The sequence below is a fragment of the Mauremys mutica genome, chromosome 2, assembly GCF_020497125.1.
Source record: "Mauremys mutica isolate MM-2020 ecotype Southern chromosome 2, ASM2049712v1, whole genome shotgun sequence".
NCBI lineage: Eukaryota > Metazoa > Chordata > Testudines > Geoemydidae > Mauremys > Mauremys mutica.
Window position 1 is genome coordinate 116,277,543 of NC_059073.1, and position 23,611 is coordinate 116,301,153.

Below are 23,611 nucleotides of genomic sequence, written 5' to 3' on the forward strand. Positions count from 1 at the left end.
TGTCTTTCAATTGGCAGTGTAGACAAAGCCTAAGAATACATGATTTCCTCACAATAACTAGAAACACTCATCACAGAACCCCAGGAGACTGGAGAGCTGTCACTTCCAGTCTCAGTAAAGAAGAATGGAATGACACCCTTCCCAGAACAGAGGTCTCCCCAGGGTTTCCAAATCTGAGGACACAGAGATTTGAGGAGTCCTCTGCTCCTCTGACAGTTCTGTACTGCCTTTATCTTCACACAGTAGAAGGAGCAACCAAGTTGACATTCTAATAGGAAAAACTACATGATTAAGGTAACAAATTTGTATGAACAGTTACCAGAATAGCTAAGAAATAATGCTCTTTTGAAAATAAGATGTAAAACTATATGTAAAAAACAAAAATAGACTTACTGGTTATCATTGCTCCAGATACAGAACCCAGAAATCCAATGCTGACCACAATGACTGAGATTAGTCTCCCCTGCCTATGCCTCTGCAGCATCACAAACATTAACACTCCCACAGCACCATGGACAAAGAGAGAGGAGAAGAGAGCCCATAGGAAAACCCAGTACCACATCTCTGAAAAGAAAGCAGTCAAATAAAAGTTAATATTCTGATGTGTTAATTATAAAGCAAGATGTTTAAAAATACTGTATTTTAAAAAAAAACACTATCATCTTCTGAAGACAGAAATCAATCTGAAGATAGTGGTATGTGCTCAAGACACTATACCTATTTGGCCGACCATCTTAAAGAAACACCCCCAAGTATATCCAAAAATTCCAAATTAACATTTGGGTCCACCTTCATCAAAAGTGTATCTCTGAAGCAGCCTGCTTCCCTTGAGCTGTTTTTAAAATCAAATTTCATTGTACTTTCACACTAATATACAGTATCTACTGTAGAACTATTCAACTGTCACATGCAAACAAGCTTATTAAAAATATTTAACAAGGAAGCTTAAAAAGGTTCAAAGATTAGTGATTTAAAGGGGGAAAATAAGATGAAGGCTAGCACCCTAGCTACCCATAAACTTAAATGGAGAGTTCTGACGAACAAATTAACCCCAAAGGAGCTGAATTTTAACTACAGTAGAACCTTGGAACCTCGGGAATGGAGGTTGGCTAGGACTCTGAAATGTTCCGTAGCTCTGAAGAAAAGATTACGGACTTCAGCCATGGCGGGGAGGGAGGTTGGGTCTGCAACCGCAAAGGGGCGGGGGGTGGTGTCAGGGCTCTGGATGGGCGGGGAAGCTTCTACTCTGGGGGAGAAGCAGGGCTCAGCACTTTAGACTTGTGGGGGAGTGGGTGCTGGGGCTTAGGGCTTCAGCCCCACAGCTCCATTCCCAGCTTCAGCCCCACGGAGGGGGGCTGGGGCTCAGGGTTCCCCACAGTTCTGCTCCCGGCTTCAGTGGGAGCTGGGGGTGCCAGGGCTCGGGGCTTTAGTTACAGGGGTAGCGCTGGGGCTGAAACTGGCACCCCCCTCATAGCTAAAGCCTTGAGCCATGGTGCCCCCTATGGTGCGGAAGCCCCAAGCCCCAACACCCTCCGTGAGGCTGAACTGGGATCGGAGCCATGGCGCTGAAGCCCTGAGCCCCAGTGCTCCCAAGAGTCAGAAGCCCCTCCCACCCGGACGCCTCTCACACACACCCCACCCCCCCACAGCTGCAACCACAAACCCCATGGCTGAAGCCCTGAGCCTGGGGGCTAAAGCCCTAAGGCAGTACAGTATTTGCTTTTTTGTTTTGGTCTGCGCTACTGCCTGATTGAGAACTTCTGGTTCCACAGGGTGTCCAGTTGACCGGTAAGTCCATAACTCTGGTGTTCATATCTTTGAGGTTCTACTGTACCTAAGTAAAAAACCTAATGTTTACAAAGGGCCAAGTTACAAATGATTTTTATATTTCTAGTTGCTTATTTACAATTAGTCAACAATGTCAGTCTAGTAATTCTACCACTTCTTCAAAATATGCCTACATTATGTTGTCAGAGCTAGGTAACCAATAAAACTGAAGTTCTTAATGATGTAATATGTGTGCTTGAATACAAACAGGTCTCCCTCTTAAATGTCAGACAAATGTTACTACTACTTTGAAAATAAAGGAGCAGTAAGGATCATTGAAGGTACATGGGAATGAGAGAATGACTAACAAATCAGAAAGACCACTTAAGAATGCTCCCGTTCACTCCAGTGCTACATGCCTCAAACCCACAAATCTCCTCCTAACTCTTTATGGGTGCTTATCCCTCCCTTATTTGCATGCCAAAATCTCTAGCTTTCCCCTCAACTTCTAAAATGTAGTTATGCATTAAAAACAAAAAGAGTGAAAAGTTAGGGGTAGCATAAAGTATTTTTTAAAAGACTGTCAAAAGATTGCCAAATAACTAGATAACACTTATTGTGGTTGTGAAAAAAAACAAAAATCAATTAAAATTGAATTGATTGAAAATGAATTTTATATTAATTAATTTCAATAAAAGTCTCAAGTGAATGTTTAAAGTATAACACAGAACAGTACATATGGCAAGAATCAGAAAACCTTCCAAAGTATGGATCCAGTGTCCCATGAAATACACAGGCCCTGCTTATGACCCGCTGTAAAATGTGCTGTGTCTTTAACTGAATCCATTCAAGGTTGCCTTTTTAAAGCCTTCTCTACATTATAAAATCTACCCATTGCTGATGGTGCGTCCAGCTGAATCAGTGCTGAACACAGTTGAACTGCAAGCATAGCCAAAAACGTTAAGTCTACAGCTCTGTTTCAGAAAATGATTAAATCAATCCCCATTTCTATGACACATTAAAAGTGCTGATGCAGTCTTAGCCTGATACTATTACATTAGTTTACATTCAAAAAGTTATTGTCACAGTCATAAGGGCTGCCAACTTTTCTTTATTCCAATTCCATAGTCAAAGAACTACAAAAGAAACAGGATTGGACAGTGAGAAGATTTATAATTAAGAGCCTAAGCACTAGATAATCAAGAAACATTCCCAGGTTTTTCCCTTGAGTTTTCAGTGTGAAGAGACAAGCTATTTGAATGGTATCCACGCCGCAATCTCAGCCAGGATTGTGTAGCATCATGATAGTGTATCAATATAATACTGATATAAATGACACCACAGAATAAGGTGCAAGAGTCGACAGCATCACTGTTTTGGAAGAAGAAACTGTTCTGCTCTTGGTATGCATGCACCCACATGCTCAGGTTTGGATTCTTTTGGCCAACAGTGTCTGCTGAGTATGGACATGCACTCCATGTGTCTTCATACCTCCCGTCCAAGAGCATAAAGATCCAGGCAATCCCAACCACCTCTCAGTTCCTTTGCCAATATAGACTCCATGTGTTAAAGGACTCCGTAGTAGCAAGGAAGAAGAGCTGGTCATAAAATATATACGGACAACATCTCGAAGAACCACAGTTACCATAAGGTCTGAGTGTGGAGATGGTCCAGGTAAATTCCCTCATACTAGACTGGAAATGTCTGTCAACTGTGCATTGGATGGCAATAGTGGAAATAAGGGTAAACCCTGCATACTTCTGGAATATCTGTCCACCAATTTAATCCAATTTAAACATGATGGGACTTGGGGGTTAGTGGGATCTGCACTCTCATGTCTAGATGTTTGTTGGGTGGATATATAGACATCAGCCACTCTTGCAAGCATTGAAGGTTAAGTCTGGCACGCACAGTTATGAAAATGTGAGAGGCCATGTGCCTTAGGTCTAGGAGACTGAGGCAAACTACTGATGTCCAAGGTTGGGCTTGTAACTGATTGACCAGACTTACTATGCAGTTGAATCTCAGCTGAGGCAGATAAGTCATTTCTGTGGTGGAGTCCAATAATGCCTCTATAAACTCTATTGTTTGGGTAGGAATTAAAACCAACTTCTCCTTGTTGACTGACTCAGAGGGAAGCAAAAGGCTGGAGTATCCGATAATGGACAAAGTCACATGCTAAGGAGATCTCTCCCAAATGAACCAGGCTGTCTAGGTAAGGAAAAACTTGGTTAGCTTTTCTTCTCAGGTATGCTGCCACTACCACCAGGCATTTGATAAATGACCTTAGGGCAAGACCTGAATACCAGTTCTGTGGATCCACAGAGGGAATTATAGAGAACACTATGATCATTCTTAAGATGAACATGTGGATGAAGATGTTCAGCTGTTGCAACTGAGTGTCAAACCCCTTTCTTCTTAGGTATTCAAAAGTAATGTTAATAAAACCTGTTTCCCCTGTAATCTTGAGGTACTTCAACTGCTCCAAGACTTAGGGCAAGTCTACACTACAAAATGAAGTTGATTTAAGTTATGTGGCTGTACAGCCACCACAGTAATTAAATTGATTTGGCATGTCCACACTAGCTCCTTCTGTCAGTGGTACGCGTCCTCACCTGGAGTGTATGTTTGCACCGATTTAACTCAAAGTGTGGGGCATTGTGGGGTACTGACAGCCGGAACAGTCAACACAGTGTCTACACTAACATGATGCAGTTAGGTCAACGCAGACCTAAGTGCTACGTTGCTTGTGGAGACAGAGTTATTAAGTTGATGTAATGGGCGATTTACCGCAGCGGGAGCAATATTGTAGTATAGACACTTACGTTGACCTAACCATAGTGTAGACCAGCTTTAGAAATTATTCCACTTCTTGATGTAGTGTGCCCCTGTGAGAAAGGTCCCTGAATATGGATGGGGAAGGGATATGTGGGGTGAGAGAGTCTGGAATTGAATGGAGTACCCCACCTCTGCAATCTCCTATACCCATCAGTCCATAGTCATGAGATGAAAAACTGTTCTCAAATTGAAGGGGGTGGAGGAGGGGAAGAGAGAGAATTCCTTAGGGAGTTATGTGGCTCCTAACAGAGGCGTCAAATCTGCTGTTTTGAAAATGATGCTGCATAATCAGCTGAAGAAGAGGAGGCTGATGGTCTTTTCTTCTGCAATCTGTCTCTTTTCAGATGCTTCAGACAGTCTCTGATGCAAGAAGCCTGGCTGTCTGATAGGCAGATTAGGCCTCTGCACTTCGCCCGAGTGCTGATATATACACATTTACAAAGACCTCAATTTCGCCCTAGAATCTTTTAAGGAGCATATGGCCTTGCCAGTCTTGGGACTAAACAATACAACATCACTCAAAGGGTAGGTCCTCAGTTGCCTCCTGGACTTCTTTAGATATTCCAGAAGATTATAACAAAGATCTCGCTGTGGCTATCAAGACAGCTATGAACTTTGCTGCTGTGTCTTATCCAGTGCAGCTTGAAGAAATGTGTGTACCACCCGCATTCCTTCAGACACAGGAGATTAGAATTCTCCCTAACTCTCCAGGGGAAGTTTATGTAAAAATGTATCAGCGCGATCCCAATTTAAGTAATAGTATTTCACTAATAAAACATGGTAATTAGCAATCCTCATTTGTAAACTGGCTGAGTAGTTTTTTAGTCCCAACAAGTCCAGCTGTTTTGGTTCCTTGACATGGGGCGTGGTCTTAGGTGGTCACTGTTGTTTTGCCCGTTCATGCACCATTATCACTATACAGTAAGTCAGGCACAGGTTGAGTGTAAAATTGTTCAAACCCTCCCAATAGGAACAGATCTTTCTTCTAGGGGCACTCAGGTGCAGGTGCCAGAGATGCGGTTGTCTGACATAGTAAGTTGGCTATTGTGATGCTGCCAGGTCTAATGCCAACTCCTGCCAAGGTTGCAGGTATTAACTAAGAACCGACAAACTGATAGCTGGAGACCAGACCAGTTCAGTTATGTGTTAGTACTGCTCAAAATAGGTATTGGTCTTATAACAAAATATACTCTATAGAATGTTTGTAGGTTGCTGCGTGTGTTAATCTTATTTATAATGTCTGTATTACATGCTATGAGAAAATATGAAAGTTTTGCTTTGTAACTTTGAAAATGTTCACTCTAAACTTGTGAACGCAGATGGGAAGAGTGTTCCCCAACCTATCCACAAGGGAAATCAAAATCAGATAGGCCATCAAGAACATCGCAATATAAAGGATTGGTGAATGGCCATATCACACCTTGGAAATGCTACATGTAAGGAAGCTCATCTTATGGACTTGGAGGCTGAATGAAACAAATAAAACAAAGACACAGGAAAATTTTCCATCTCTTTGCTGTTTGAACTCTCACAGGGCTAAGACTAATGGAAGATGGAGACACCAAGGGTTACTCCTGGGCCTGCCCTGAAAGACGTTTTGAATTGATAGATCACTACAACTCTGTCACACTTAGGATTTAGATGGCAACTTATTTGTGTGCATATGTTTGCTTGCTTTAAGCTGTAAACAACATTTCTTTTTCTTAGGCTACATCTACACTGCATCTGAGATCCATCCACTGGCGGTTGATTTAGCAGGTCTAGTGAAGCCCCACCAAATCGACAGCAGATCCCTCTCCAGTCGACTCCTGTACTCCCCTGACAAGAAGAGTAAGTTAAGTCGACAGGAGAGTTTTTCCCGTCGACTCCCTGCGGTAACTCGACCTAAGGTAAATCGACTCCAGCTACATTATTCACGTAGTTGGAGTTGCGTGGCGTAGGTCAACTTAGACATAGCCCTAATTAATACATCTTTGAAGTCACTTTATTAGAGAATTGGCTATAGGCAGTCGTCTCTGGTGTACGATCTAGGGTACCCACTGATCTGGGGCAAGTGATTGGTCTCTTGGATCTTGAAGCAACCTGAATATTTTGTGATTTTTGGTATAAGTGAAGATTTACCACTAAGTCCAGCTTGCCTGAGTGGCAAGATAGACTAGAGTGGGCCAGGGCCAGGGTGGATAAAAATCAATGATTTAAATTAAAAAAAATTAGATTTTTTTATTTAAATCAGATTTTTTTTATTTGATAAAATGCTTTTTGAGGAAAAACCTATCTAAAGATAGTTTTAATTAAGATACATTATAGCTCAGAAGTATCTCATCATGGAATAGGGATTATAAATTCTAATTCTTTAGTATGACACAATATAGTCATGTAATGTTTAAGAAAAGTTTTGTAAATGAGTTCCAATAGTTCATGGATTAGGGACCCAATCTTATTGTGTTCCAGGGAATACTGTATAGATTATTTAGGTTAATCCTTCTATCTACCCAATAGGACTCAGTGCTCAATCTAGAACAGAGATGGGCAAAGTACGGCCTGCGGGCCGGATCCAGACCCTCAGGGCTTTGGATCCAGCCTGCGGGATTGCCCCCCGTGGTGCCGCGCCTCACCCCCCCAGAGCCACTGTAGGTAAGAGGCACTGGGCTGGAGTCTGAACCCCTCCTGCACCCTGCCCCACAACTCCCTGCCCTAAGCCCCATGCCTGCACCTCCTGCCCCTCCTGCACCCAAACCCCCTGCCCTGAGCCCCCTACTGCACCCTGCACTCCTGTGCACTCCAACCCCCTGCTGTACTCTGCACTCCAACCTCCTGCCCTGAGCCCCCTCCCGCAGTCTGCATCCCTCCTGCACCCCAACCCCCTTCCCTGAGCGCCCTCATACACCCCTCCTCTGCCCCAATCCCTTGCACTGAGCCCCTTCCTGCACACCGCACCCACCTCCCACACCCTGCACTCCCTCCCACACCCCAACCCCCTGCCCCAGCCCTGCATACAATTTCCCCACCCAGATGTGGCCCTCAGCCCAAAAAGTTTGCCCACCCCGGTCTAGAAGATACCATAAGGCCTGGTCTACACTAGGCGTTTAAATCGGTTTTAGGAGCCTAAAACCGATTTAACGCCACAACCGTCCACACTAGGAGGCACCTTATATCGATTTTAATGGCTCTTTAAATCGGTTTCTGTACTCCTGCCCGACGAGAGGAGTAGCGCTAATATCGGTATTAACATATCGGAATAGGGTTAGTGTGGCCGCAATCGACGGTATTGGCCTCCGGGAGCTATCCCACAGTGCACCACTGACCGCTCTGGACAGCATTCTCAACTCGGATGCACTGGCCAGGTAGACAGGAAAAGCCCCGCGAACTTTTGAAATTCATTTCCTGCTTCCCCAGCGTGGAGATCTCATCTCATCAGCACAGGTGACCACGCACAGCTCATCAGCACAGTTAACAATGCAGTCTCCTGAGAATCGAAAAAGAGCCCCAGCATGGACCGCTCGGGAGGTAATGGATCTGATCGCTATATGGGGAGATGATTCAGTGCTAACAGAACTGCGTTCCAAAAGACGAAATGAAAAAGTATTTGAAAGAATTTCTACGGCTATGACGGATAAAGGCCACAGCAGGGACTCCGTGCAGTGCAGAGTGAAAGTTAAGGAGCTCAGACAAGCCTACCAGAAAACCAAAGAAGCAAACGGAAGGTCCGGGGCAGGTCGAAAAACATGCCGCTTCTATGATGAGCTGCATGCAATTTTAGGGGGCTGCGCCACAAGTACCCCACCCCTGACCGTGGATTCCGAGGTGGGGGTTGTAATCTCTGCCATGTCTGAGGATTATGCAGACGGGGAAGATGAAGAGGAAGAAGAAGAGGAAGACCTCGCAGAGAGCACACAGCACTCCGTGAACCCCAGCAGCCAGGAGCTTTTTATCACCCTGACGGAATTACCCTGCTCCCAGCCCTCACAAGCAACTATTCCAGAGAATGACGCCCTGGAAGGGAGCTCTGGTGAGTGTACCTTTGCAAATAGCAAACAGTGTTTTTTAAGCAAGCCTTTTTTAATGATTGATTTGCCCAGAGGACTTGGGATGCATTCGCAGACAGTATAGTTACTTAGAAAAGTTTGTTAACATGTCCGGGGATTGAGAGGAAATCCTCCAGGGACATCTCGATGAAGCGCTCCTGTAGGTACTCCAGAAGCCTTTGCAGAAGGTTTCTGGGCAAGGCATCCTTGTTCCGCCCACCATGGTAGGACACTTTACCATGCCATGCATGTAGCAAGTAATCAGGTATCATTGCGTGGCAAAGCATCGCAGCGTATGGTCCCGGTGACTGCTGGCATTCAAGAAGCATCCGCTCTTTATCTTGTTCTGTTATCCTCAGCAAAGTGATATCGTTCAGGATAACCTGGTTAAAAATCAGGAATTTAAGTAAGGGGGGTGGCCATTTTTCTACTGGGTTCGTGGAATGCAGCAGCTTAAAAAAAACACTTTCCTGAACGTAGCGAAGCGGGGGGAGGGGAGGAGTGAAATGCCGATGATCTTTTCTGTTTGGTCACCGGCGAGGCGATCTTCCCCAAGCTACCGGACAAGCAGTGGGTGGGGGGAGGGGAAGGTTGATTAGCAGGGAGCTAGCGTGGTATTAGCCATGCGTTGGGGGGGGAGGGGTAAATCACTGAGACAGTGGCTTACCATGGCCGCATGCAAGCTGAATCCTGATGCCTGGACCTGTGTCTGAGATCTGTAACCCCAGAGATGCAAGCAGTCACTATTAAGATGAAAAATGCGACCTTGTAGGGAAATCACATGTGCTATGTAAGGTGAATAGTGCTTTTCACTGTGAAAGAGTATAACCATTGTTCTGTAAAATGTATCTTTCTAAATATTTATCTCCCTCATGCAGCTGCAAATTTTTCAAGCGTCCCTCCTCCATCCCAAAGGCTAGCACAGATAAGGCGGAGGAAAAAGAAGACGCGAGATGAGATGTTCTCGGATATTATGGAAGTTACACGCAATGAAAGAGCTCATCTGAATGAGTGGAAGGACGTGGTTTCAAATTACAGGAAAGAGGCCAGTGAACGTGAGGACAGGAGGGATGAACGTGAGGACAGGAGGGACAACCGAGATGAGAGGTGGCGGCAGCAAGACCGGCAGGAAAATCAGCGGTGGCGGCAGGAAGATCAGCGGTGGCGGGATGCAACTCTGGGGCTGCTGCATGATCAAACTGACATGCTCCGGCGTCTTGTGGAGCTTCAGGAACGGCAGCAGGATCACAGAGTGCCGCTGCAGCCCCTGTATAACCACCCTCCCCCCTCACCATGTTCCTTAGCCTCCTCACCCAGACGTGTAAGAACGCGTGGGGGGAGGCTCCGTGCACCCGCCCACTCCACCCCCGTGGACAGCCCAACCAGAAGGATGCCGTTACTCTGAATTATTTTTTAATGGCCTTCTCCATCCCTCCTTTCCTCCTCCCAAAGCACACCCTTACTTCTCTCCCTCTTTTTATAACGAATCAATAAAGAATTCATGCTTTTTAAATGAGAGTGACTTTATTTGCATAAGTAAGCTGTACTCGAAGGGGGAGGGGGAGTTGCTTACAGGGACTGAGTCAATCAAGGGGGTTGGGTGTTCATCAACAAACACAGCAGTCACACTGTACCCTGGCCATTGATGAAGCTCGTTTTCAAAGCTTCTCTGATGCGCACCGCTTCCTGGTGTGCTCTTCTAATCTCCCTGGTGTCTGGCTGCGCGTAATCAGCGGCCAGGTGATTTGCCTCAGCCTCCCACCCCGCCATAAAGGTCTCCCCCTTACTCTCACAGAGATTGTGGAGAATACAGCAAGCAGCAATAACATAGGGGACACTGGTTTGGCTGAGGTCTGAGCGAGTCAGTAATGTGCGCCAGCGCGCCTTTAAACGGCCAAATGCACATTCCACCACCATTCTGCACTTGCTCAGCCTGTAATTGAACAGATCCTGACCACTGTCCAGGCTGCCTGTGTATGGCTTCATGAGCCATGGCATCAAGGGGTAGGCTGGGTCCCCCAGGATAACGACAGGCATTTCAACATCCCCAACTGTTATTTTCTGGTCTGGGAAGTAAGTCCCTTGCTGCAGCCGTTTAAACAGAGTAGTGCTTCTGAATACGCGAGCGTCATGAACCCTCCCTGGCCATCCCGCGTGGATGTTTGTGAAACGTCCCTTGTGATCCACCAGTGCTTGCAGCACCATTGAAAAGTACCCCTTCCGGTTTATGTACTGGGTGCCCTGGTGCTGCGGTGCCAAGATAGGGATATGGGTTCCATCTATCGCCCCCCCACAGTTAGGGAATCCCATTGCAGCAAAGCCATCCACTATGGCCTGCACGTTTCCCAGAGTCACAACCTTTCGTAGCAGCAGCTTAGTGATTGCTTTGGCTACTTGCATCACAGCAGCCCCCACAGTAGATTTTCCAACTCCAAATTGATTCCCGACTGACCGGTAGCTGTCTGGCGTTGCAAGCTTCCACGGGGCTATCGCCACTCGCTTCTCTACTGTGAGGGCTGCTCTCATCTTGGTATTATGGCGTTTCAGGGCAGGGGCAAGCAAGTCACAAAGTTCCATGAAAGTGCCCTTACGCATGCGAAAGTTTCGCAGCCACTGGGAATCGTCCCACACCTGCAACACAATGCGGTCCCACCAGTCAGTGCTTGTTTCCCGGGCCCAAAATCGGCGTTCAATGGATAGAATCTGCCCCATTACCATCAGGATCTCCAAAGCGCCGGGGCCCGCGGTTTGAGATAATTCTGTGTCCACGTCCTCATCACTGTCATCGCCGCGCTGCCGTATCCGCCTCTTACTCGCCTCGGTTCGAAGGTCCTGGTTCAGCATATACTGCACGAGAGTGCGCGAGGTGTTTAAAACATCCACGATTGCGGTATGGAGCTGAGCAGGGTCCATGCTTGCTGTGCTATGGCGTCTGCACGGTTCACCAAGCAAAAAAGGCGCAAAACAGTTGTCTGCCGCTGTCAGGGAGGGAGGGAGGGGTGAGGCTGTACCCAGAACCACCCGCGAAAATGATTTTTGCCCCATCAGGCACTGGGATCTCAACCCGGAAATGCCAAGGGGCGGGGGAGGCTGCGGGAACTATGGGATAGCTACGGGATAGCTACCCACAGTGCAACGCTCCAGAAATCGACGCTAGCCTTGGACCATGGACGCACACCACCGATTTAATGTGTTTAGTGTGGCCGCGCGCACTCGATTTTATAAAATCTGTTTTACAAAACCGGTTTATGCAAATTCGGAATAGTCCCGTAGTGTAGACGTACCCTAAGAGATGCTTAGTTCTGCAGTTCTCAATGTGGATTATTGTCTCCAGAGATAACATACTTGTTAAAAGCAACACTGTTTTAAAATACATACGTAAATGAATATATAGAGGTGAGAAATAACAGACCTCAACCCTATTGTCTCTCTGCAAATTTGTGTACATAGAGTCAATCCCTTACCTCTCTCTAAAAGTGCCAAGTTTCAAAAAGTTTAATGAATAGAAGATAGTTGGGGGCAGAATAGATATGGACAAGGAGAAGAAGTCTGGAGATAAATGTGAGAAGGGAGGGACAGGCAGTAGAAACAAAAGTGAAACTGTTTAAGCAACATATCCCAGAAGTCTTGAGGTCTTTCTGAGTGTAGTCTTCATTATTTGAGATCTACCATACCATTCTCTTACTAGAAGGGAAAACCTATAATGGCAGCAGGCCATAAAAGAGACCCAGTTTGGGAATATTTTAATGAAGTTCCTCTACCTGTGGGTAAGTGAGGAATGCGTGCAAAATGTAAACAGTGCAACAAAGAAATGCCAGGCCTGGTTGCCCCAATGAAACAACATCATGAGAGTGTTCCTTCTCAGGAGGAATCTGTGCTGAAGATGATGAGAGGAACATGTCTGAACATGCAGGATCTTCAGGTTGGTAAACTTTTTTTATTTCATACTTCTTTCTTAAGGACTGCCTGTCTTCCTTCTGGACTATTCTTGAATTCTCATGTTTGAGCAAAATAATATAGTTGTTACTCTATGGTACTATCATTTTAGATGCAGTTGTGATAAAAAATAAATAGCTGAAATAGGCAGATCTTGCTTTTACAATTTCACCTTTAAAGTAGTACTGAGTGTCAGTGAATGCAATGAGTAATACTAAATGAGTAGTTTGGTAATAATAAATAATTGCATTGACTTATTTTGTTTAGGAGAATCCATCCTCAACATACAAGATTCTGAAGACTATCCACCTTCAAGATCACAATCATTTTCTATAGTTTCAGTTATCTCCCAATGATAGTGTTTCAGTCACATCATGTATGTCACATAGCAAAAAAACTAATCTAAAGTTTTCAAAATAAATCACTTTAAAAATGTAGTGTCTACGTTCTAACAATGAAATCTACATCTGTCTCTGAGTTGTGAAGAATATATATTAAGGTTATAACAACCAACAAGAACGCCCTTTTATATAGAAATCCGCAATTAAATCGAGTCTTCCTGACTAGTGATTTAAATCAAATCCACCCTGCCCAGGGAACTGTCGGTGACTCACTGGCGAGAGTGTTACAGGATCCAGGAGTTCACATTTGTCAGTGGCTTGGTGAACTCTAATGATAGAACATACCACCAGTTTGGAGTGACTGCCTTCTTTTTGACAGTCTGCCCTGAGGTAGGCACTTACGGCCATGAGTCACTCCAGACAGTGTGACAGCTGGCTCAAGCATGTTCTCATTTATTGGCATCACAAGATGTCCTGGAGGAGTAATATGCAACGTGTCAAGGAATTTATGATATTTCCCCTGAAAAGCTTCCACTGGACTCTTGTGTCTGCCATGCAACAGATCAGCTCTTGAAAAGTCTGCATCAAGTTGCAAGTTAGTGAAAGTGGGAACCAAAGTCTCATCACATGACAAAGAAGAGATGGGAGCAAAAATGTTGTGCTCCTCAGCCTATGGATCCTCTTCTTCAGAGTCTTGTTCCTGTGACTATTCAGTTGGAAAGACTACTGGTTGGGCCACCTGCAATGCTCCCCATGCTTTGATGGGCAGACACACTTCATTCTTGCTGAAACTGTAGATGCTGACTTCCTGGCTGGCTGCATGACCTATGACACCCAGTAGGGTCAATGGTGCTGATATAGGTATGCCCTAGGACAGGGGTTCTCAAACTGGGGATTGGGACCCCTCAGGGGGTCACGAGGTTATTACATGGGGTGGGGGTCGCAAGCTGTCAACCTCCACCCCAAATCCTGCTTTGCCTCCAGCATTTATAGTGGTGTTAAATATATTTAAAAAAGTGTTTTAATTGAGATGGGGGGTCCACACTCAGAGGCTTGCTATGCGAAAGGGGTCACCAGTAAAAAAAGTTTGAGAGCCACTGCCTTAGGAGGCTAGGGGATGGGTATCGTGGGGTCATGTCCCTTTTAAGCTTCGAGGCCTAGGGTATGTGCTCTAGTCTCCCTTCTCTAAAAGACAGGGGTTAAATGGCCTAGGACTTTGGGGAATATGTTGATGACATCTCCCTGCTGCTGCCTGAGCCAGAGGAGGAGAAAGAATACACTCTTCTCCCTCTAAAGGTGAAGTAGTATTAGCTGGAGTGCCAGGTAAGAGCTTATTCTGAACCCTAACAGTAGCACTGATGGGCTGAGCACTGATCTGGGGTAGTGGTCAGTACTACAAGTGGAATTTTTACCAGGACCTACGAGTCCAAGACTCATTGAAATGTCACCATAGGTTTTTATCTTGGGTCACTTCTCAACCAGAGAGACAGGAACCTGTCTGCTGGGAGGCAGGCTCTTGATGATCAGGAATCAATCAGCTCCAATGAACCCTATCATCTTTTGTAGTTGACCAAGAGACCTAGTTCAGAGAACAGAGAAAGGACATATACTAACACTGTTCACATCTCCTTTTGGGATCTGCCTCAGATCAGCCAGTCATCCTAGTATGGGTAGCCCTGGATGCTGTGCCTCCTTAAATGCGCTGCCACCATAGATAGCCATTTAGTAAATACTCTGTGTTGTGAAGAATCCAAAGGGCAGCTCTCTATATTAGTAGGGCCCCACTGTGAATCTTAGATATTTTCTGTGGACTAGATAGATAGCTATATGGAAATATACATCCTGCAAGTCAAGAGCCACAAACTAGTCTTGAGGTTGAAAAGACAGAAAGATGGGTACAAGTGCTACCATCCTGACATGGCATATGCATTTGCTGAGTTTCCACAGATCTAGGATAGGACAAAAAACCTCTCTTCTTGAGAATGAAGAAACACCTTGAGTAGACGACTTTTCCCTTCAATTCTGGTGGAACCTCTGTTATGGCTTCTAAATGAAGTAACAAGGCTACTTCTGTATGCAACAAGCTCTCATGGGAGGGGTTTTTGAAAACGGTTGGAGAAAGAGGGCGGGTAGTAGGTAAAAAATGGAACGGGGTACCATGGGCAGTGATCTCCAGTCCATATGTGAAATGTCATGGTAGATGACATGCAGGTGAGGAAACTTCCAAAGGTGATGCTCTCTAGACTGCTTCCAAAGTGGCTCCCAATGGTACCATCAAATTGCTGAAATGTTGTGGGAGGGCTGCATTGCTGAAGAAGGCTGGCATCCTCTGCTGTATCTTCCTGGCATGTTCACTTCTTGGTATGATATTCAGGATGCCTAGGATGGTAAGATAGTGTCTACTGTCTTGAATAGGGCTGAGGGAAATACGGCTTGCAGTATGATGGTGTAAATCCACAAAGAGCAGAGGTTGAACCGAGTCCTTTAATGAGCGGACAGACAGTGCTCTGCACTCACTGAACAGGCCTAAGCCCTCAAAGGGCAAATCCTCAATCGTGGCCTGGGCTTCTCTAAAGATGCCTGAAGCCAAGAGACTCGGTACATTGTAACCATAGTGGCCATAGACCTGGCCACAGTGTCTGAGGCATCCATTGCTGCCTGTAGGGTTGTCTTGGCCAATAATTTGACTACCTTAACTATGTCTTTAAAGTTTCCTCTCTGCTGTCATGCTGGAGCTTTGTGACAAAGGAAGTCACCCTGTCTCGTGTTAGAAAGTCATAACTGAGCAATAAGGCCTTAACAGTTAGCCACACACAACTATAAGAAAGCAGACTGTATGACTTTTTATCCCCAAAAGGTCAAAGCCTTCTGCGGTTCTTGGCCCCTGGGGACACTTACTCAATTCTGACTTTTCTTGTACTGCAGACAATCAAGAAGCACAGATTGGGGTGACCAAAGTAGTACTCAAATCCCATGAGAGGTACCTGTTACCTCACCTCAGTTTGTTTTGCAGCGGGCATTATGGGTAGTTGGTATCTGTCATAGGGCCTTGGCCAGGCCAAGCAGTCCCTCACTAACATGGAAGGCATCCTACTTGGACTCAAAATGAACAAGATTTAAAATAGCTTGAATATGCAGTTTTGAAAGGCTTTGAAGACAGACTCCAGGCAAAACTTTGAGCATCTAAAGTTACACATCTAAGTAATTGGCCTGATTTTCCACACGTGCCGAGTGCTCACAGCAAGTTCAGTACACAGGGAGGAATGTGAAGGGGTGGAAAACTTATTTAGCTGCCTATGGTTTAGGTATCTAAGTTCAGAAATTTTGATTTGTCTGGTTTGCCTGTAGTTGATTGGTTGGTCATATTCGTTCAAGATCAAGTATAGTAATGGAAGATTAAGAAGAAACACAAAGATGCTGTCAACTGAAATCCAGTCAAGTTTTTTTTTTGTTTTTTGTTTAAATAGACAGGCTGTGGGGTGGAGGTGGGAGAAAAAACAGGGAAAGTTCTATAATCACTAGAAAGAACGCTTCTCTCCGAGACGTAGAATTGAAACCAGGAGTCCCAAAACTCAATATTCTTCCGTTGTCAGCAAATATTTGTAAAACCCACTGGCAAAATGCATCTCATCCCTGTCTAGTGACTGATCCACCTATTCAGCCTACTACTGCTACCCGTTCGTTAGATCAAGTGGTCTGTGCTGGGGATGAAAAGATCCAAACCCTACTGATGACTCAAGTTGGGTTCAATACAGCTCCATGTGATTAAAAAAAACTCTTTAAAATTAAAACATCACATAAAAAAGAACTACATTGAAAAAATGCAAAGATTACAAAGTCCAACACCCAAAAGTTAGGAAATACCAGGAGGTGGCTAATGAAATCCCCTTGTTCTTATGGAATTATGACAGTCTTATTATACAATCACATACAATTTTTTCCACAAGACCACTGTCTCATTCAGTGCACAGCATAGATGGGGCTCTGGAAATAGCTTAGGGCTGGGTAATGAATGAGGCTGTCATGTGTAGAATCCCTACCTCATTTGTTGCAGAAGTCAGATGGTGTGTAATGAATAAAGGAGGGGATTGCAGGAAGAGGAAAGCGAAGTCTCATGCTTAAGGAAGCTGAAAGCCACCCTAGAGAATTAGATTCTCTCTCTGCCACTGCCACAGAGACTCCATGTGATATTAGTGAAGTCACTTAAACCAAATGTCCTCAGTTGGCCTCTAGCTGTTTTTTTCTTTTTCTGGGTGCCCACGATACACCTGGGACCAGATTTGCAGAAGTTGTGAGTGCTCACACTATAACTGAAGTCAACTTGAACGGGGCTTTGACCAAATAATATGCTGTAAAAATGGCTATAACATGCTAAGTTTTCTGGAAAAAAAACAGGTTCTAGGTGTCTCAAACTGGGCACCCAAAATTTGTGGAGACTTGACAATTTTGGCCTTCATCTTTCTAGGCCCTCAGTAAAATTGATACAACACCAACTAGTCTCACAGGTGTCTTGTGTACAGAAATTAATTAATGTTTGTGAAGCACTCAGATACTACAGCAACTAATTAGAAAATACCCAGGATAAAATTCATAATTTTGTATTCAGTCCAGGGTTTGAATACGGTGCGGTAAATAAACCTGAGGCCATACACTAGATGAGTATAGAAGAAATATTAAAGACTACTCACTCATTCAATGAGGCAAGGCTTCTGCAGAAAAATTAGTATTTAATCATGTAATTGCAGACTATCAGAATGCATATGGCTCAAGAGGGCCGAATACTGGTTGTTCAGGCAAACTGAATCCTGGCATTTCGTAGAAGTGTTTCACTTTGCAACTTTAATGTAGTGGCTTTTTCTTTTCTTTTTTATGTAATTGCATGATAGCATTATTCTTCTGGCAATAACCTGTTACTCCACAATGTTCTACTAAGTCAGACAAAAATTCCTCACAAGACGACAATATAATGTCTGAAAAAGAGGAGTCTGGAACATAAGCCATATTCGATTTAAAAAAAAAAACAAAACAAAAAACAAAAAACCCCACATACATTGACAGATGCTAGCAAACAGGAGTCTGTTAGGCAGAAAGAGATGTGGTCATGACATGTAGCAATAAATATATCCATGCTCTGCAAGACAATATTTTTGTTCAGTTAGCAGGGCTCTTCAAAGTGCCCAACCAGTTTTGAAGTGAAAGTGGTTTTCTATTTTCTGCACAATGCTAATAAACTTTAGGCCTGATTTTCAGCGATAACAAGTAACAGGGATGGGGAAAACAAAACTAACTCACGCTTCATGCACCTAAATCCTTGGAATATGCAACAACAGGAAAGGTACATAACGGTTACATGGGGGGGTAGTGGAAACAAATGCTGCAGAGTTTCCTTGATTAAAGAGGTAATCTTTAAACATAATATATTTTAATATAGCCTAAAAATTCAGTCTAACTGTTCAGCAAACCTTCACTTTGCTATATAAACTTTACAGTTTTATACAAACATAACCATTACAAGGTCAATTTGTTCATCTAACTATGATAGGCCTCTGATGACAAAAAACAGTTTGATTCCCGAAGTCAACACGTAAGGGTCTTCTTAAATGCATTCCTGAGGCTACATTTCTTTGTAGATATCTTTAAAAATTTCTTCCCTACTCCATCCAAGAAATCTCTTACACACTATACATGTCAAAGATAGAATGAAATGCTTTACACTCAGTTAAGTTCAAAAATTCTCATAAATGCAGCAGGAGAACAAATGAAGTAATAGTTAGCAAGAAGACCACTCATTCGTCCATCCACCTTTCTCTCTGTATGGAGTGTCACTGTACCCAACTCTCAGTAAAGCAATTTATTCTACCTCTGTCAAATATTTTGAGGGAAGGTTTGTTTTTTATATATGAAGTTTATTTCTTTTATTTTACAAAAAAATTAGTTATAAGTCTCACTAACATTAGCTGTTGAGTACTATTTAAAATAAAATGAAAATAATGTTTAAGCTCATAAATACATATCCACGTAAGTCACAGTTTTTATAAAGAGCGAACACAAAACTATGCAATATTATGCTATGAAAGTCACTCATTGTCAGCAATAGGTGTCAGCAACAGATAAAGCAGAACATGTTTTAATTGCAATTGTAATTAAGGATAAAGTGTATTCCACACACCTTTAGACACTATCAGACCCATTACTGACACCAATTTTTAGAATATACAAGTTTTAATTTTTTACTATTCATTAAAGTGAAGAGAGCTCTAGTTCTAAAAATAAATTACACAGCCCTTCACTAAATTTCATATAAGCATAAATGATCACCCTCATTACTCACTACTCAGAAATTAGCTCAGATTCACAAAGACTAAGCGAATGGAGTGGATACAGTAAAACAGAACACAAACTTCTGGAAGACTATCAACTTTCTCCTGCATCACTTACATTTGGTAACACACTCCGAAGTTTTTAGCATCCAGACTTCAAAGGTTAGAAACTACAAGCTGTGGTCGTGCTGTATAACTATTTAGCTTTCTTCCAAATCCCCTCCAGACTTGATGCACATTGGGCATCAAGTGGACACTGGGCCCCACAGCAACAAACTGAGGGAAAGCAGTTTCAAGGAGGATTGGAGGGGAAAACACCACGATAAACAGCAACCCCTCTACAACCTTTGTACGCTGAATGATTAATTCAAGAATCTACTTTGTAAGAAAAACCCCTTAGCACTAATGATGAAACTTTAAGAGGAAATCTGCCACAGAAGTTTCTATCACACTCTGGCATCCTTTTCCCTTAAAGGCAGCTAGGAATCTAGGATTTAAATTTTAATAAAATATAGTTAACTTTCCAATAGTTATGTTTGCATATATTCAGTGTATTTTTATTACTATTACCACAACATGTATTCAGGCTTCCCAGGTTTGAAAAATTTACTTTATGCCCAGTACTCCAAGGAAAAAAAAACCTACTAGTCAAGTTGAAAGTCCTGTTACCCTTTCCTCCAAAGTCATGCCCCCTATGATTTAGAGAGACAAGAGAAATATATTTATTATATACTGTGTTTTATTGTCAACTTTTCAATTTGCTGCATTTAAAAATGTTAAGTCTGTCTCTTCCTTCTATTATGACTTATTTCTACTTCCTCGCTTTATTCAACTTTCTTATTTTCCTATGATAGATTGTGGTGTATTGCCAAAAGCAAATGGATTTTTCAAGCCTTGAATGCTTATTGTGATGATAAAACCTCAACATTTAAAAGAAAAGCACATATCTAGCAACTCAAGGCACAACTACATCAATGGAAAACAGAGTGACAGGGGAGAGGAGCAGACAATTTATTTCAAAACCAGATTACTAATACACCTCTACCCCGATATAATGCTGTCCTCAGGAGCCAAAAAAAAATCTTACCGCGTTATATTGAACTTGCTTTGATCTGCCGGAGCACAGCCCTGCTGAGAACACTACTTTACCACGTTATATCCAAAATCATGTTACATCAGGTTGCGTTATATCGGGGTAGAGGTGTATTAATCTCTCAATGCCAGGTAATACGTTGTACAGCAGAAATCTGGACCCCTTTTAGTTAAGCACCCCCAATCATACTTGTATAGGAAGTACTTGCCCAATAAGAGCTCCACCACTACAAAACTTCTGCCTATCAACACAACCAACAATCAACTGACGTGCCCTAGGTCCCATGCAATCCATCTGACACTGTGCTCTTCAGTGTCAAAGAAAAACTAGTGGGCAGAGTCTAGTAGGATGCAAAAGTCCAGACTTTATTGAGGGAGTTCCCCCCCCCCCACCACCACACACACACAGGGGTTCCTTGCTACAGTTTTATTAGCATAGACAGCCCAGTAGTCTTCCTTGTAGTAAAGCAAAGAAAGAGTCCCCCCAAAAAACTACACAGTACTGGGCCAGGCTCACTTTCCTCCAGATGACTCTGGCAGGCAGCAGTCTCTGCACAGGCCCTTTCCCTGGGGAGCAGAGATAGGAGGTCTCTTCTCCCTAGTCTGCCAGCTATTAGGCTGTCCTCTTCCCTTTTTAACTGCCCCTTCATGCCCTGGCAGCAAGCCCAGGTGTAGCATGCCGTGGCTTAATGGGCCCACCACAACTCACCAACCTTTTCCGGCTCAGTGTGGGGTTACCAGCCCCCATCATCACACGTGGTCCCTTTTTGTCACCAGCCCCCAAAGAGGAAAGAAACAAGTCACTGCCAGCCCTGGCTTACCACAAGTGGAGGCAAAGGTGAGAGCCCCCTGCCCTGCTCGGCTAGGGATGGGGGACCCCACCGACACTTAGTTACGGGGGCTCTGCCTTGACCAGGATCCCCGCTCTTATCCCATTTCGGAGTCACGCCCTTTGCCCTGAATCCCCCCCGGCCCCACGGGTCTGGTTCAGGCTAGAGCCGTGTGCACGGGCCCCCGGCATCCCCCGCCCCCCGGCCGGGTATGGGGCGGCTGGTTACCGGTGAGGCTCCGCAGCACGGTGCCGTGCGCCCACAGACTCAGCACTTGCTGCACCGACAGGTTGATCATGGAGTTGTCTCCCGCTTCCGCCTTCATCTTCCCCGGGGGTCTCTCCGCCTCCTCCGCGGCTCCGCGGCCGCCGGGGGCTGGCGGCGGCGGCGGCCGGGTGGCGGTGACAGGCGGGAGGCCGGGCTCCTTCCGCGCCCAGGCGGCGGCTGCTGCGGGCCGAAGGGGACGGCGGCGAGGGGGCGGCTACGGAGAGGGGGCCGGGGCGGCTGGACTCCAAGGCGGCAGCAGCCTCCCCGCGGCGGGGGAGACATTGAGGACGGAGGCGGGGCGTGGAGGGGGCCGCTGGCTCGCCGCCTCCGGCTCGGCCCGGGGCCTCCTCAGGGGCAGGGGACGGGCCGGCGGGGCCCCGAACCGGAGCCGCTGGGCGAGAGGCGGGGGGCAGCGGGGCGGGGGGGCCCCGCCTCCCTTCTCAGCCTCTTCCGCAGCATCGCCCCAGCCGCCAGCATCGCCTGAGACAGGGGCGGGGCGGGGGCCCGCGAGGCACACACGGAGCAACCGCCTCCCCTGCTCCGAACCGCTCTGTGCGCGCGTGCGTGCGCCGGCCGCTCTCGTGCCGCCCACCCCCTGCAGTGCACGAGCCGGCGTCAGCGAGGGACGCAACGGTGAGCGCGCGTGCGCCCCACGCTCGCTCGGGGGTGGGGAGGGGGCTCGATTCTCTCGCTCCGGGGAGAGGCGCGATGCGCTTTGCCCGGTACGTACCTGGCTGCAGCCGGCGTGCTTAGAGCGCAGTTGGGTTTCATTGCAGTGGGGGTGTGGCGTCTGCATTTGCCCATCCCCGGAGGCGTCGCACCCGCCCCCCCGCATTTCTCCAGCAAGTGGGTCTTCCACCTTTGCTCCCTCCCATCATAGCTGCCGTGCCCCCTGGCTTGAAGTGGTTTCTGTCATAAACAGGGTTTACAGTTTAGTTCAAAGGCTCTCAGCACCCTAAACATTTTTCTAGCACCCCCTCCCCGCTACCACTCCTATACCTGGGGAGCTGGCCTCAATGCTGCCCCCAGGTGGCAGTGCCTGCACTTTTAGCGGCCACTTAGGTGCCCATACACCTGTCCCCTCACTGGGGTTATGGTATTGTAGTACAAGCACCCTGCTGCCCCCAGTGAACAGTGCCCACATTATGGCACCCACAACCACCTTCACATTGAAGGCAGTAGCAAGCTCCCATTGACTTAAATAAGATCAAGTCCCTCAGCGCCAGAGCTCAGATTCGCACAACACTAAGCATTCCAGTAGGATACTTAAAGTTTTATTTTAAAATGAATTAAATGCAATCTAATGCTGGTACAAGGGCAGCAACTTGGTCAGCAACAGACGAGTCAAGGTGTACACACCCTTCTTTGTATAAAGCATGACTATTAATGTAGCACACGTTTTTGCTATTATTTCATTTGATAGCTTTGAGTCTATCTTTATCCTATAGAGCATTTACCATCATTAAACTATGTAATACATGAATACACTTCACAAAAGAATGAGCTCTCCCTGCACTTGTCTGCAATAGTAACAATTAGTGCTCAAAATAACACCATCTATGATGTCTCTGTGGCACTAACACTACCCACATGTAGTCTCAAACTCACCCACTCACTCTTATAATAGACCCCTAACTTCTGGCTGAGCTACTGAAGTCTTCAAATCACAATTTAGAGTCTCCAAGTTACAGAGAATCCACCATTTACAGTAGTTTAAACCTGCAAGTGACCCATGCCCCATGCTGCAGAGGAAGGCAAAACTAAAAAAAAATCCACCAGGGTTTTTGCTGATCTGATCTGGGGGAACTGACCCCAAATATGGCAAACAAGTCCCAGCAACCAGACTACTAGGAGTCCTTCCCTTCTAGTGTCCCATCAGCAGCTGTTGGAGATATTTGCTACTTGCAGTTGCAGATTGATTACATGCCACTGTAAGCAGTCCCATAATACCATTCCCTCCATAAGCCTATCAACCTCAGTCTTGAAGCCAGTTAGATTTTTTGCCCCTAGTATGCCCCTTGAAAGGCTGTTCCCAGGGCTGGTGCAACCATTTAGGTGACCTAGGCGGTCGCCTAGGGCGCTAGAATTTGGGGGGCGGCATTTTCTTTGGCAGCGACTGCGGCAGCCGTATCTTCGGCTGCCCCGGTCGTCGCCGGAATTTAGGCGGAGGGAGCTGGGGTAGGGGAGCACAGGGA

General features: G+C 45.5%; 1 protein-coding gene and 1 long non-coding RNA gene across 3 annotated transcripts in view; one reads left to right on the plus strand and one right to left on the minus strand.

Annotated features, from left to right (window-relative positions):
- TMEM170B (transmembrane protein 170B) overlaps positions 1-21,965 on the minus strand; it is a 32,298-nt gene extending 10,333 nt beyond the window's left edge. The window contains exons 1-2 of the mRNA XM_045007710.1: positions 21,378-21,965; positions 394-564 (exon numbers count right to left, since the gene is read on the minus strand). Coding sequence (XP_044863645.1) covers positions 394-564; positions 21,378-21,474 — 268 coding nt within the window. The 5' untranslated portion in view covers positions 21,475-21,965. The remainder of the gene's footprint in view (positions 1-393; positions 565-21,377) is intronic.
- Positions 1,656-5,036, plus strand: LOC123365081. Of its 2 annotated transcripts, none has more exons than XR_006577416.1 (4): positions 1,656-1,788; positions 3,218-3,441; positions 3,864-3,982; positions 4,950-5,036. It is a non-coding gene; the product is annotated as an uncharacterized LOC123365081 (long non-coding RNA). The 2 variants fall into 2 exon arrangements; XR_006577417.1 differs by lacking the exon at positions 1,656-1,788 and adding an exon at positions 2,031-2,108.
- Positions 21,966-23,611: the final 1,646 nt, after the last annotated feature.